Genomic DNA, 13833 nt, shown 5'->3' with positions numbered 1-13833 from the left:
ATGACGTTCAATAGGGAAGGTCATTGGGCAGCTTCAAGATACATTAATAAATGCGCTTCTAACCCTTTATAAAATCAAGAACAAAGTACAAGGTTTTGTCCATGCTTTTAACCAGGATATTTCATAAACACCCGTGTGTACATACAAGCCCTAATTAAGCTCTAATTAAGCTCTAATTAAGCTTTCTCTGTGTTTACATCTTGCTTGGGTACCAATTAAGCACAAGTTTCCTAATCTGTTTCTGATTTAGGGGGGAATTCAATTAGCCCTATAATTTTTTTTTTTCCTTTCACTTTATCACCTTTGGCGCACAATTCAATTTGAATCCGTTTTTATCGTGCAAAAATGATCGTGATCCGCACGAAAACACATAGAATCCGTGATAAGTTCACAGACCTATGTGTTTTTGCAGGCGCCATCGCGGAAAAAGCGGGCTATTTATCGTGGATTTTTTCTTTGAACCTGCTGAGGTCCCGAAAAAAAATTCCACGATAATGGCTGCCGGTAGCTGTGCTTCCAGGCTAATTGAATAGCCCCGGTGGAACAATTACCCCATGGTAATTTACCGTGGGTAATTGAATTCCCCCCTAAATTGCTGTACTTCTTGACTTATAAAAAACCTACTAAATGTTACGACTTTATATAATATAATTTACTGACTATAATGAGTTCGTAGACATTCTATGCTTTGTAAGCTTTCTCTGGTACTTATATATTATTACCCCATTGGGATCTCCTGTTTTTGTTTCTGTACCCCTACTCTTGGTGGGGGGAAAATTAGATAAAAAAAAATTGATGATAGATAGAAATAATAAATAAGAAGATCCTCATAGCCTCAGTGATGTTACTAGTTCCTAGTAAAATGTCAGGTGTTGATAGCCATTTAAATTCCAGTTATACAGGGAGATTCACTAAGCCTTGGAGAGTGATGAAGTACCAACCTATTAGCTCCTAACTGTAATTTTTCAAATACCCCCTGTAACCGGACAGTTAGGAGCTGATTGGTGGGTACTTTATCTCTCTCCACTTTATCTTTCTCCAAGGTTCAGTGCATCTCCCCCATAAGCGTATTGGCATTTTCAAGTTCATACACCTCAGGAATCCAGCATATCTGGGTTTTAGGAACATTGGGGGCAATTCAGTTACTGGGCTGAGCACACGTATCAGCCAGTTATGGTACCCCCACATCTCAGGTTTTCCTGCACACCTTTGTGGAGTTCAACTCAAAATTTGCTGTGTGATTGCCTCCATCGCCTTTTATTGAAGGTGAAAATTAATAGATTAATTTAAGGAACTGGCAGCTCCCTAGGTGCCCTGAGACATGGATCAGGCAGTGACCATGAGGGCATACTAGGCCTTTTCATTTGGCAACAGCTTGCGATCACGGGTTATCTAGTCCTGATTTAAAGGAATGCAGCCTAGAATTAAAGTGAAATGTAGAAGTAGAATAGTTCTCAGAAGGGAATGTAGTTGAAATCCCGGCTTCCGGGATGCACCAGAATGCCGGCGCCGGAATCCAGAACCAGTCAGAATACCGGCACCGGCATCCCGACGGTAAGTAGTGGGGTTAAGGGAAGGGTTAGGGTTAGGCACTAGGGGCGAGGGTCAGAGTTAGGTCCTGGGGGGGGATGGTTAGGCATCAGGAGGGGAGGGTTAATGTTAGGTACTAGGTACTAGGGAGGAGGGTTAGGTACTAGGGGGGAGGTTTAGGGTTAGGTACTGGGGGGAAGGATTAGGCATCAGGAGGGTTAGGGTTAGGCAAAAGGGGGGAGGGTCAGTGTTAGGTACTAGGGGGGGAGGGTTAGGCATCAGGAGGGGAAGGTTAGGCACTAGGGGGGAGGGACAGGGTTAGGCACTAGGGGGGAGGGTCAGGGTTAGTACTAGTGGGGAGGGTTAGGCATCAGGAGGGTTAGGCACTAGGGGGGAGGGTCAGGGTTAGGTACTAGGGGGGGAGGGTTAGACACTGGGGGGAGGGTCAGGGTTAGGTACTAGGGGGGGAGGGCTAGGCATCAGGAGTGGAAGGTTAGGGTTAGGCACTAGGGGGGAGGGTCAGGGTTAGGCACTAGGGGGGAGGGTCAGGGTTAGGTACTAGAAGGGAGGGTTAGGCATCAGGAGGGGAGGGTTAGGCACTAGGAGGGGAGGGTTAGGTGTTAAGCACTATCCTTGGCTCTCACTGTCTCCATCCTCGATACTTTTACCTGAACGCATGGAAACATACATTATTTGGACTTTGTGGTGAATAGAAGCCTACAAGAGTAGATATATTTATAGATTGTATTTCTTGTTTGTTTTTCTTGTAATTATGAATGGCATACAGCAGGTTTTCTCTGGGTTTTCGGTTTGACATGCATCATGCATGGGGTTAATTTTGCAAATATTCCTCCAACCCTACAAATTCCATTTTCCCATGTGTCTACATACTGAAAAACCGCACTTATAGAGGATCCTCGTGGAAATCTCCAAATACAAGAAAACATTGTGCTTAGCCAAAGGAATGTAATGGATTTATACAGCCTCAAGTATTGCCTGTTGGCTTAAGTAATATTTTTGTTCTATTACAATATAATGATTTTATCGTTTTGCGGTTCATTTTGTCACCCTCATATTTACGATTAAATAATTATACATTTATGAAGCAAATCCATATTAATTGTACTTGGCTTATTTAAAAACATATATATTAATTAAAACAATTCTAGCATCCCCATCTTCAGTTAGACCATTGTGTATTGCTGTAGCTCAGAGATTACCTATCCATCTTTAAAAGCCCAGAGACACACCCATAATGGAGATTTACGAACACAGAGAACAGATATGATAATTGTTACCCGGGAGACTGTATAGAAATTGGGGTGTTGCCCATAGCAACCAATCAATTTTGTAATTTATTTTTTTTGGTCCTATTTGCCAATAGCCATAATTGATCTGCCACAAAAGTAAGCAGTGATCTCAAAAAAATGTAGGTGTTGGATGGTTTGCTTTGTGATTTCACACTAAAGGCATGATTCACACTTATGTTCAAATGCGGTCGCATCTAGCGAGTTTTACAAAATGACGTATGCGCCATAGCACACGAATGCATCTTTGTGTAACTTCAGGCAATCTCAGACGTTTCTCTCCATCCGTTAAATGGGCATTTCTAGGTGTCAACTGAGCGGCAACTGGATGTAGACCACAGTTGCCCCAGTTGAGTCGCCAGTTGAGTATGCCGTGTGGACGCCATTTTAGGTCGTATCTCTTGCACCTAGTATGGGGTAGGTGTAAGTGCTTATTCTAGCGATGACAGCTGCGCTTGCGGACAGAGGGCCTGATTCGGAGACAAACGCAAACCAGATGGTTAGCTTACATCTCCGATTGTTGGGGGTCTACGCATGTGCAAAACGTGTCTTGCATGATTGTTCACAATCCTCCCTTGGCCGCAACAGGATTGACATGCTGCGGCGTGTCGGTGATGGACACAAGGACCGTTCTATAAAACAGGGACATGTCGCCCCATTTTGGAGATGTACCAAGCCCAGGGTCTGCGTTGTTGGACACAGACTTCCTAAACCCAGCTATCTAGTTAAGCAGCCTGGCCAAAGCTGTTACGCACACTGCACTCGGATCGCTGGTGCCAGCAGGAGGTGTCTGTTTCCTTCATTTCCAATGTTGGGCGATATGATGGTTTTGTAGAGAAAATGCGACACTACATTTTCTTTAGAAAAACATTTGGAATACGTTTTATATATGTTCCTCAATGTGATAGCCTTGCAAAAGGCTGAGAGATACCTCCGAAATGTCTTTTTCCTCTGTCATCATGGAAATTTGGGTGACTTGCTTCATCTTGTGTAGAAAAAAAGTTGTCCAAACTCAACTAGGTGAATAATACCTGTTAGTATTACAGTGTCTTCTGCCTGAGAAAACGCATTGTTCCCTCTGGTAAGTTGATAGCATTATAATGAAGCCGGTAGCAGTAGCTTTGACCTTCCCTTATATTTACATAAGCACATTTGGTTGCTTAGTTATGGGATATTTAGGCGACCTGAGTTTTCTGAAACTTTGACAGTTGTTTAAAAGAAACAAGAAATAAACAAGCCTCAGCGCTCGTAAAGTATCATCTGTTGTTGCACTGTTAATGGAAAATGAAAAACACCATAATTCTAGCTATCATTGTTAGCCTAGCACGAAGACTAAAGTTCTGACTTTAAACGGGTGCTAAAACCATCAACACAGTTTATGCTTAAATAATATCCCGTGTTTTACAACAGTCCATGCACAAGAATAAATAAAATCAGCCTTTAATATAAAGTGGTGCCACCTACATGCAGCGAGAGCAGCCATTTTGTGGGCAGATGGAAAGGCAGCCTGTGTGTTCTCTGGGCACTAGTCACATCTCTGAGGAATGAGGCGCAAAGCAGACCTAATTATTGGGGGCAAGCGTGTTTCTGAAGTATTAAAAAAAAAAAGTTTAAAAATAACGCCGTATTTGGAAACAATTTGCAACAGTCAAAAGTTTACACAGTATGTAAATATTTCCACACCAAAGGGGAATGTAATAGGGTGCAAATTTGTAAAAGCTCCGATATGTTTTGCCTTTAAAACAAACAAAAAATTGCTGCATTAAAACTTACGCCAAAATCACACTTAAAACGGCACTTTTACGAACTTGTACCATATTTCATCCCCCCCCCTATATGTCCTCTATTAGTCAGTTCACAACTCCACATGGTTGCCATGTGTGACCGAGAGGACCAATCAGGAGCAGCAATCTCTGTTATATTGGAGTTTTCCAATTGGTCCTCCTACTTTGCAGCCATGTAAAAGCAGTGAGCATACCTAACTTCCATGCTGGCTGACTGGGAATACAGCATCTGTATCTGATACCTATACACAGCAGTATTCATTTTGTATGCTGCACCAATATGCCAAGAAATGGTGATGTCACTCCTTGACTAATACGCATGAGACCTGACTGTTTAATATGATTCTTAGTGTATAGAAAGGCTATATTGTCATTAATAATAGTTCATCTGACACACGGGTAGAAGTAGTAAGCCTCTGAGAGAGATAAAGTACCAACCAATCAGCTCCTCGCTGTCACAGGCTGTTTGAAAAATGACAGTGAGGAGCTGATTGGTTGGTACTTTTATCTCTCTCCACTTTATCTCTCACCAAGGCTTTATTACATCTACCACTAAATGGACTACTTCACTGAGCAGCATATGGTTAAGCAGACAGTATGTAGTCTGGTCCCCCAAATTTTTGCATCTAGTATAGAACGAAGAGGATGACTGGTAGCAGAACAGTGTGGATAGCGCATTGCAATTTATGTACAACTCTGCATATGGGAAAATATACGTGTTTTTACCGTGTAGACTGATTTCTAAAGTAATAATAAAAAAAGGAAACCCATTATTATTTTCTTTCTTTTTTAATAACAGATTTTAATTCTCCCCATTTGAGCCTTTAAAATGTTGTTGTTTTTCTGTTAAATCTATGCTGTTTATTAAATATGGCTTTTATTGAATATTGTGTGTATGTTTTTATCTTCTAGGCTATTGCTCCTCTTTTGGAAAACAACCACCCTCCTCCTGACCTGTGTGAATTTTTCTGCAAGGTACATTACTAAAGGTTTATGGGGTCATACTCATAGCAGCAGGTGGGGGCAACCTGAGGCTACCCATAGGACATGCTGTGACTTGTTGTCATTCTGGGTGAATATGCCCGGTCCCGTATAACAAGCAGAAAATCAGTTTAAATGACTGAAAAAATCATTTATTTATTTACTTATGGATCTTGCGTAGTTTGGCGCTGTGTGACTACCGGGGTGGAAGTGTCACAGTAATAGTCGCCCAGGATGGTCTAGAAGTTGTCCAGCCAAATCCTCCGAGGAGCATATATCATATATCTGCTGTATAGTATTATTGAGGTCTGAGACTATTAAGTGGTTCTAGAACCAGTATTTTAGCTGTATATGTATGTAATAATGTGTCTGTGTGTGTGTTTTATTGCATTGATATGTGCTGCTTCTTCTATTATAACTATGCTCTTATTACAGCACTGTAGAGAGCGCCCCCGTTCTATGGTGGTCATGGAGGTGTTTACCCCCGTTGTGCAAAGGATCCTCAAGCATAACATGGTCAGTGTTTCCTTTATTGATAACCTTATCTTAATATTGGTTTATGGATGACTTTTCCAGTTGAATAATATAATGTTAAGTTTCCCTGTGGTTCAGGTCTTGCCCCTGGAAGGTTATAGACAACCCCTCTCCGTCCTTAAGGAAAAAAAAAAGTTAATTTGTTAACTGTGTTGCTTCACGTAGTGAGAGATTTACTCATTGAAAATCAGCACAAAAGTTGAGATCCCCTGATCTAGCTCAGGTCTGATTATGGCATTTATGCCGACAAGGGGCTATGTGGGCTGCGGGTTCTACGCACTAGAGAGAGATAAAGTACTAACCGATCAGCTCCTGTCAGTTTATAGGCTGTGTTTGAAAAATGACGGGAGCTGATTGGTTGGTACTTTGGGGGGTATTCATGAAAGCTTGGAGAGAGATAAAGTACCAACCAATCTGCTCCTGTCATTGTGCAGACTGTGGGCCCCATTTAACAATGATGCATAACCCCTTTAGCACTCGCCGACGGAGAGGATGTCGCTGGACCTTGCCGGCGAGGTAAGTAGTGATGAATACCAGTGTCATATTCCTTTGTATCATTGTGATACTAAACTAAATATACCACTGGTATTTCGTTGTCAAATGGGGCCCTGTGTTTGAAAAATAACAGTTAGGAGCTGATTAGTCGGTACTTTATCTTTCACAATTTTATCTCTCTCCAAGCTTTATCTCTGTCCACTGTATCTCTCTCCAAGGCTTAGTACATTGGTCCCTTTATATCTAAAGGTGACGCTGAAGCTATGTACGTCCTGACGTAGAGTGCACAGTCTGCATTGGGCAATGTGGTACCAAGCAGCATACTCTGCAGTGAGCATGGCGTATCAAGCGGCATAGTCTGTTTATCACAACATACCATCGCCTTTCTGTAGTATTGCAATTTTTTATTTTACATTGCTTTTATTTGTTTTGTTTTTTGGGGATAAAATTGTTGCTGTATAACTGTTGGTTATATTATACTGAACAGCTGCACGGTCTCTGCGTGTATGCCAACTCATTCTTCCTGTCACCCAATAGAGCCAGAAGCAGACTTTCTATACGTCCTATTCTAATTTCACTTCTGTAACTTGTGGAAGTGCAGAAATAATTCTGTCTCGGGAGGAAGGAGGGGGTGGGTACCTCAATCTTACTAAGGATCATTTATGAACTGCAAGAAGTGGTGACCTGAAATATATAGCACACACATACTCCGCAGGCTCCAGGGGCGTAACTAGGTAATTGAAGGCCCCATAGTTAAAGTTTGTAAGGGCCCCAATGTACCAACCAATGGTGAAAAAATTAATGTAACACATATAACTTTGACAAGCAAAATGGACCCCCCTCAGGTCTGGGCCTCATAGCAGCTGCACCCCTTGCACCTATGGTAGTTACGCCCATGTCCGCAGCGCTTTACAGAGAAGATGTCAGTTATTCCTATCAGTCCCTGCCCTAGTAGAGCTTACAATCTATATTCCTACCACATGGACTCACATACACTATGGTTAGTTTTTTTTTTTGTCAGAAGCCAAATAACCTACCAGTATGTATGTTTTTGGTGTGTGGAATGAACCCAGAACACACGAAGGAAACCTAAACACATGGAGAACATACAAGCAAACTCCACACAGATTTAGTCTTGGTCAGGATTGAACTCCTGACATCAGGACAGTGAGGCAGCAATGCTAACCAGTATATGCTGACCACTGTGCGCCTGTTGTCCGCCAAGTGTATTTTAAGATGTTTGTCCACTTCACAGGGTCAATCTGAGTCTAGTTTTGAGGGTTAGGTAATACTCTGGAATATACTGGTTTGGTATATTAGGTTGCCATTGACCATGTCATCATGAGAGTGTCGACATGATCATGTGTCGGCAGACAATATTTAAACATGTCCGTCATGTCGACACTGATGACTGTCGACATGGTCATAATGCCCACAATGCTTTTGTCAGTATGCCTAACTCTAACCACAGCCCCTAAACCTAAGCCTAACACTAACGTTGACATTTCCACTATATCGACATGTCATTTGTCAACCTTTTGTGGATGTTGACATAATTGTTGAAATTATGACTGCACGCCAGAAGATAACACTGAGTTGAAAGAGTTACTCCGTCTTCTAAAATATTGATTATTTTAATTTTTATTATGTATTAAATGAAATATTGAGTATGTAAGTAGGGATGTACCCTGATTTCTGTTATCCCAGAAGTGGTGCTATCCAAGGCCTCTTGTAGGGAGAGAAATATCTGCGCACCTTCAGCAAAGCAGGCATCTATTTGAACAATCCTGTTCTGCGAACGTAAGACCACTTGAGTGTCCAAAAAGGGAATGTCTCAAGAGACATCCCTGATGCACCCATTTCTTCCCATCAACCCGGGCAAGTGCTTGTCCCCCAAATCCATGCGGTTCCCAAAAATATACAGATGCGTTCTATCCTCAAACTGCACTGTTTTCGTTGCATCGCTAACGCAACAAAACTACAGTGCTCGGGTGTTGCCTTCTGACACGGGCACTGCGTACAGCTGCTGTGTGTGACTCCGACACTAACCTGTCTAAAAAGGCAAAAGACGGAGGTTTGATACCAATCGGCGACTTTGTGCCAATTCCTTTGCACCAAAAACACTAATCCATGTACCTATCCACTATAAGTGACTTTATATGCGGCTACAATGCAAATAAGAAGCTAAATTCAGGAATGAGGACAAAAGTCTGAGAATCGCTCCCCATGGCGGACCATCTAAGTAGCACCAGAAGTCTTGCACCATATGGCGCAAAGAGAATAGGTGTAAGAGGACACAGCTATGGGAGCGTACATCTATTACCTACAAAATGGAAGAGGAAGACAATTTGGGTGGCTGATCCAATATTTCTGAGCATGAAGTGCTACTACACTAATAAATAGTGCCTTAAGGTGCATACACACGTAACGATTTTGTAAGCAACGATTTTCTGTCAGATTTTCCCTTGAAAAAGTGATTTTTTTTTGAAGTGTAATAAACAATTTTTACAACGATGAACGAAAAATGTTCATTCCCTTAATGAAAATAGTTATGTTGGACAGTCTGAAATTAACTACAAACTACAAACGGGAGCGCGCTTGAACGATTTTCGTTCATCGTTATAACTCGACACATCGTTACGTGTGTACGCACCTTTATTGTTATTAGATAACAGATAACTGTAGATTGCAAAAACTCACAACATTCTTTTCAAGTAGTAACATGAATGTGTTTATACACCTTTAACCCCTTTCAACATATTATATAATCCCATTCTAAAGTGAAAATTGATTGTGGGTCCAAACAAGGATCTGCAAAATAACACAATAAATAGGCAGGAATTTATCATGGCTTGAAAAATGACCTGCTAAGACTTGACCACCACAGTCTGGTCTTGTCTTTACTGTCCAGAGATGAAACTGGGATTGCCATTCAGTAGAACTGAAACTCCCAGGATGCCCTGCATGTTCGCTGCCCCATGTAAAGCTGGGTACACACTATACGATGTATCGCACGATATATCGTTCCGACGCAGATCAGAAACGATTTATATCGTAACACATCATATAATGTTCACACCCGATCCATCGTTCATCTTATCGTCCCATCTGCTGTTCAGCACGGCAGATGGGGCGATGCAATGAATGACGCAGTGCTGTTACAATGCAGCATGTAATTGCGCCTCCATACGCTGGATCGTGCAGCGTGTACGGCACGCACAATGTATCGTTACATCGCACCGTCGCTAGGCCGTACCATCGTATGGTGTAAGCACCCTGCTTAAGGCTGCAGCCCTGTTCTTGAGTACCTTCTCAAATACAGGTATTTCATGATATAAACACATGAGCGCAGGCGGCTCTTAGTTACCAAAGATTGACTCATCCACTCACACTCAGGGCCTGATTCATAGATGGGCGCAGAAGCGCACGCATCAGTGTCTATTGGCCGTCACCTGTCTGCCATATTTAATGTTATACAGATACTGCTACAAACTCCTTCCCTTGTGTACATCCATGCAGGCGCTTTCATGGTCACGCCCCCGAGACACCCATTGAACGGACCACTTCTAGCCACCTCCCAGTCACAGCCCAGCAACTCCCATCACTTTTCCACTTGTTCTGATACCACACGTCTCTATGGCAACAGTGCCTCTGGTGCACACTCTGGGGGTCATTCAGACCCGCTCGCGAGCAAAGGACGCTCGCAAGCGGGTCGATGTTTGCCGAATGCGCATGCGCACGACGGAGGGAGCTCCGTCGTGCGCATGCGCGAGACCCGGCGTGCGGCGAGGAATACGTCGCTCGGGGTCTCGCACCAAAGGGGGCGAGCTGTCGATGGTGACTGACAACACGCCCCCTTTGGTGGACGTGCCGGGGGCGTGGCTGCCAGACGGGGGCGTCCCCATGGGAACGCCTACCGTCTGAGTCCGGCCCCACTGACATCAGTAATGATGTCAGTGGGAGTGATTTTGGCTCTAATAGAGCCAAAATCACTTCTGGGCTTACGGAAGCGAGAACCTACCGCAGGGTCTCGTCGCAAGCCCGATGGTCAAAGACCATCGCGACCATCATCATGGCCGCTCGCTATAGCTGTGGGTGGTCACCCACAGCTATACGAGCGGCCAGGAGGCCGCTCCATTTTTAGGGAGGAGGGCACTGATTCAGAGCGAGCGCTCTGGTCAGAGCGTCCGGCATTAGGCCCTCTGTGCGCTATAGGAGTTTTTAGGGATTTTCACGCATGCGCAGTTGCAACAAAATCCCTCAACTACGTGAGCATTGGCAATGTGTGCCATTCTGAATCAGGCCCTCAGCGTTTGCTGTGGTGAGCGAGACTTGTAGACCCGGTTTGTATCTTAACGGCATGTCATTGACTATCTTGCAGAGGTAAGGGCCCTTCTGTGATTATCTCCAGCTCTCAGGGGAGTCCAGGAAGTCCCATCCTAATCTGAGGACCTCCCGGACCTTCCAGGAGAGACAAATTACATAACGTTTACAAAATATTTTCACTGCGTTGTTCAAAGTTTGAGTAAAGTTTTATTGAGGGTGATTTTTTTTTTTACTGTTCCCATTTTCTACACACACTGGGGTGCCATTTTGTGAGCCTGACCAAAATTCATGCAAAATCAGCCTTTCCACATTTCATTAGATCCTAGGATAAGAATAGACTCAATCCTCCAGAGCAATAGTTAAGCCCACAAAATGGCTGCCTACACTTGTAGACCGTTACATTAAAAGTGCCTTTCTGTGCTGTTTGAAATGTTTGGAAATATATATTTGCTTTTTTACATGTATATAGTTGTCTTTGTTCTTTTATTCTGCACTGCACAGCTTAGATAAGGGGATCTACAACTGTATTTAAAACTGCTGCTCCCATGGTCTTCTCTTAGAATATGATGGTGGTTGTAGTTAAACAACAACTGGTGCCCACAGTGTGCCGAGCCTTGAACTAGAGGGAGCACTGTAGTAAAGAGGAGTGATGAGTACTGAGTGCACTATAGGTGCTGTATCATGACCTACAAATTATTATACTCTCTCTGACAGCAATACAGCTAAGAAATAACTTGTATGAAAATAACAGCAGTCTCATACACGGGGTTATATTTACTAAAGTGCAGGTTTTTAGAAGTGGAGTTGTTGCCTATAGCAACAAATCAGATTCTACTTCTCATTTATCTAGCCCCTTCTAGAAGATAATAGCTAGAATCTGGTTGCTATGGGCTACAACTCCACTTCTAAAAACCTGCACTTTAGTACATATACCCCCTAGACTAAAGGAGATTTACTCTCCTGTTGATATGAACTGCTGTTTTAAATGACTACCTAATTGCCCAATTCCAATAATTGAAGGGTATCAAATGAATTGCAGATGTACTGGATCTCTATTACCGGCTTGGATACCTCTCTCTATCTGCTGGTGGAGGTTGGAAAACACCTGCATTTGCAGGTAATATTGTGTGTCCAATATCTGTTATGTCACATATAATAGATAATAAGATATGTGTACATGTGACAGGTTCTTGTGAAATGATTATATTTCTTAGAAAATTTCATTTTTCCAGTTGAAGCATTAAATTGTGAAAGACAAAACTATTTCAACCGTAAGATGTCACTGAATGGCGAAATGCGTGATAAAATATGTGGTTTAGCTTTGAGACCTATTCTGACCTTGGACTGAGGCTGTGCTCTGCTCTTCTAGCCTGTCGCCTATGCTCAGTGCAGGTAACATTTTGTGGCTCTGTTTTCTGACTGCTAGTTCAGCACACAAAATGGCTGTCGCCACTAAGTGTAAACAGCAAGCGCACATTGATGGGGTTTACGTTATGTAATAGGCTGCGAGAGGCAGTCTTTGGTGGGATTCCGGCGAGTCTGACCGTGTTTTTAAAGTGGCAATCATTTAAAAGGCAATACCAGATTGGGTTTGCTGTTTAAATGATTGCCACTTTAAAAATACTGACAGTCGCCTGGAATCTCATCAGAGCCTGCATCTCGCAAGCTATTACATAACCCCCTGTGTGTCTTGTGATAACCTTGGGCAAATAATGTAGGCAAGGCAAGTATCTTAGTCTCTGCAACTGATATATTAATAATAACAAAAAAAAACAACAACAGTATTTTAATGTTTTTACTTCTGCAATTTATCTCCTTCACTTCCAGATGTTTTTTTCCTCAGAACTGCACAAACTTGCTGATCTTGCACAATTTTACATTTGTTTTTAATCATGTTTCTGTTTTTTTATGAATATATTTTTCATCTCCCCATGTTGCATAAATGTAAAATGATAAAGGATAAGTCAGATTTATTTTTTTATTTACTACAAATCGGTGAGAAGACAGATTTTCTCGTGCAGTGATAGAAAATAAATGTAACAATGAAGTATAGGCCGGGCTGATGAGTGATAGTAAGATGCCTTGGCGATGCTGACTTCTATAGCAGTAAGGGTCAACTCACTGCTCCGCTGGCTATAGATCTGCGCATAAATGAGGCAACGCCAGAATGGGGTGTCAGTTACACTTTGAGATAAAAAAAAAAAGAAATTAAATGAGAAAGAAATTAAAACAAGTACTTGTCAGAAATGCCTGTAATATAAGCAGCGGTGGCGGCCATGGATAGCAGCTATGGTGGCCCAAGAGCTTTTTTCGGTACTAGAGCAATACCTATCTCTAGAGTTTTTTAGATTGCACACACATATTGCACAGCACTTTATATTCAAGGGCCAATTTATCAATAAATATTGCAGCATATTCCCGAACACATCAGTTTTCAGGGGATACCCCCAAATATTAAGTATCACCCCAATGTATGAAGGAGGGACCGCAGCAGGTATCGATTTCTGACAGCAGCGCAACCCCCATGGGTTTCTAGCTGTCAGATGTAGCAAGCTCTGGAATGCGAAGCTTATAGGCTAAACATCGCAAAATTTTCCGGTAGAGGGTTCTTTTTGGAGTCCCTATCCCTGCAAGTGGTATTTGATACATTCCAGCGGTATTATCACGTACTGCAATACGATTTTGTATGCTAATATCGGGCCCAGGTCACATTGATAATGTGATAATTGGCATACTTACTGACTTTTAGCTCCCTCCTTCCCTGAAGGAGCCGTCTGTCTTTCACAGAGGGGGGCGTGTCGCGGCAAAAGGGGGCAGATATGGGCGTGGTGCGATCACGTCATTGTGGGACACCAAAGGCCGTTAGGCTTGCCTGC

The 13833-nt window shown here is 42.7% G+C and overlaps 1 protein-coding gene across 4 annotated transcripts in view; it reads left to right on the top strand.

Annotated features, from left to right (window-relative positions):
- The window catches only part of CMIP (c-Maf inducing protein), a 194140-nt gene that overhangs the window by 109918 nt on the left and 70389 nt on the right, over nt 1-13833 (top strand). For 2 of the 4 annotated variants that reach the window (XM_088458364.1, XM_088458365.1), the window contains exons 6-8: nt 5534-5596; nt 6038-6118; nt 11997-12074. In XM_088458364.1, coding sequence (XP_088314490.1) covers nt 5534-5596; nt 6038-6118; nt 11997-12074 — 222 coding nt within the window. The remainder of the gene's footprint in view (nt 1-5533; nt 5597-6037; nt 6119-11996; nt 12075-13833) is intronic. The other 2 variants (XM_088458366.1, XM_088458367.1) reach the window with 1 other exon arrangement.

The sequence above is a fragment of the Taudactylus pleione genome, unplaced genomic scaffold, assembly GCF_031769625.1.
Source record: "Taudactylus pleione unplaced genomic scaffold, aTauple2 ptg000828l, whole genome shotgun sequence".
NCBI lineage: Eukaryota > Metazoa > Chordata > Amphibia > Anura > Myobatrachidae > Taudactylus > Taudactylus pleione.
The sequence above is the reverse complement of the archived record's forward strand: the minus strand, read 5'-3'. Positions and strand labels throughout refer to the sequence as shown.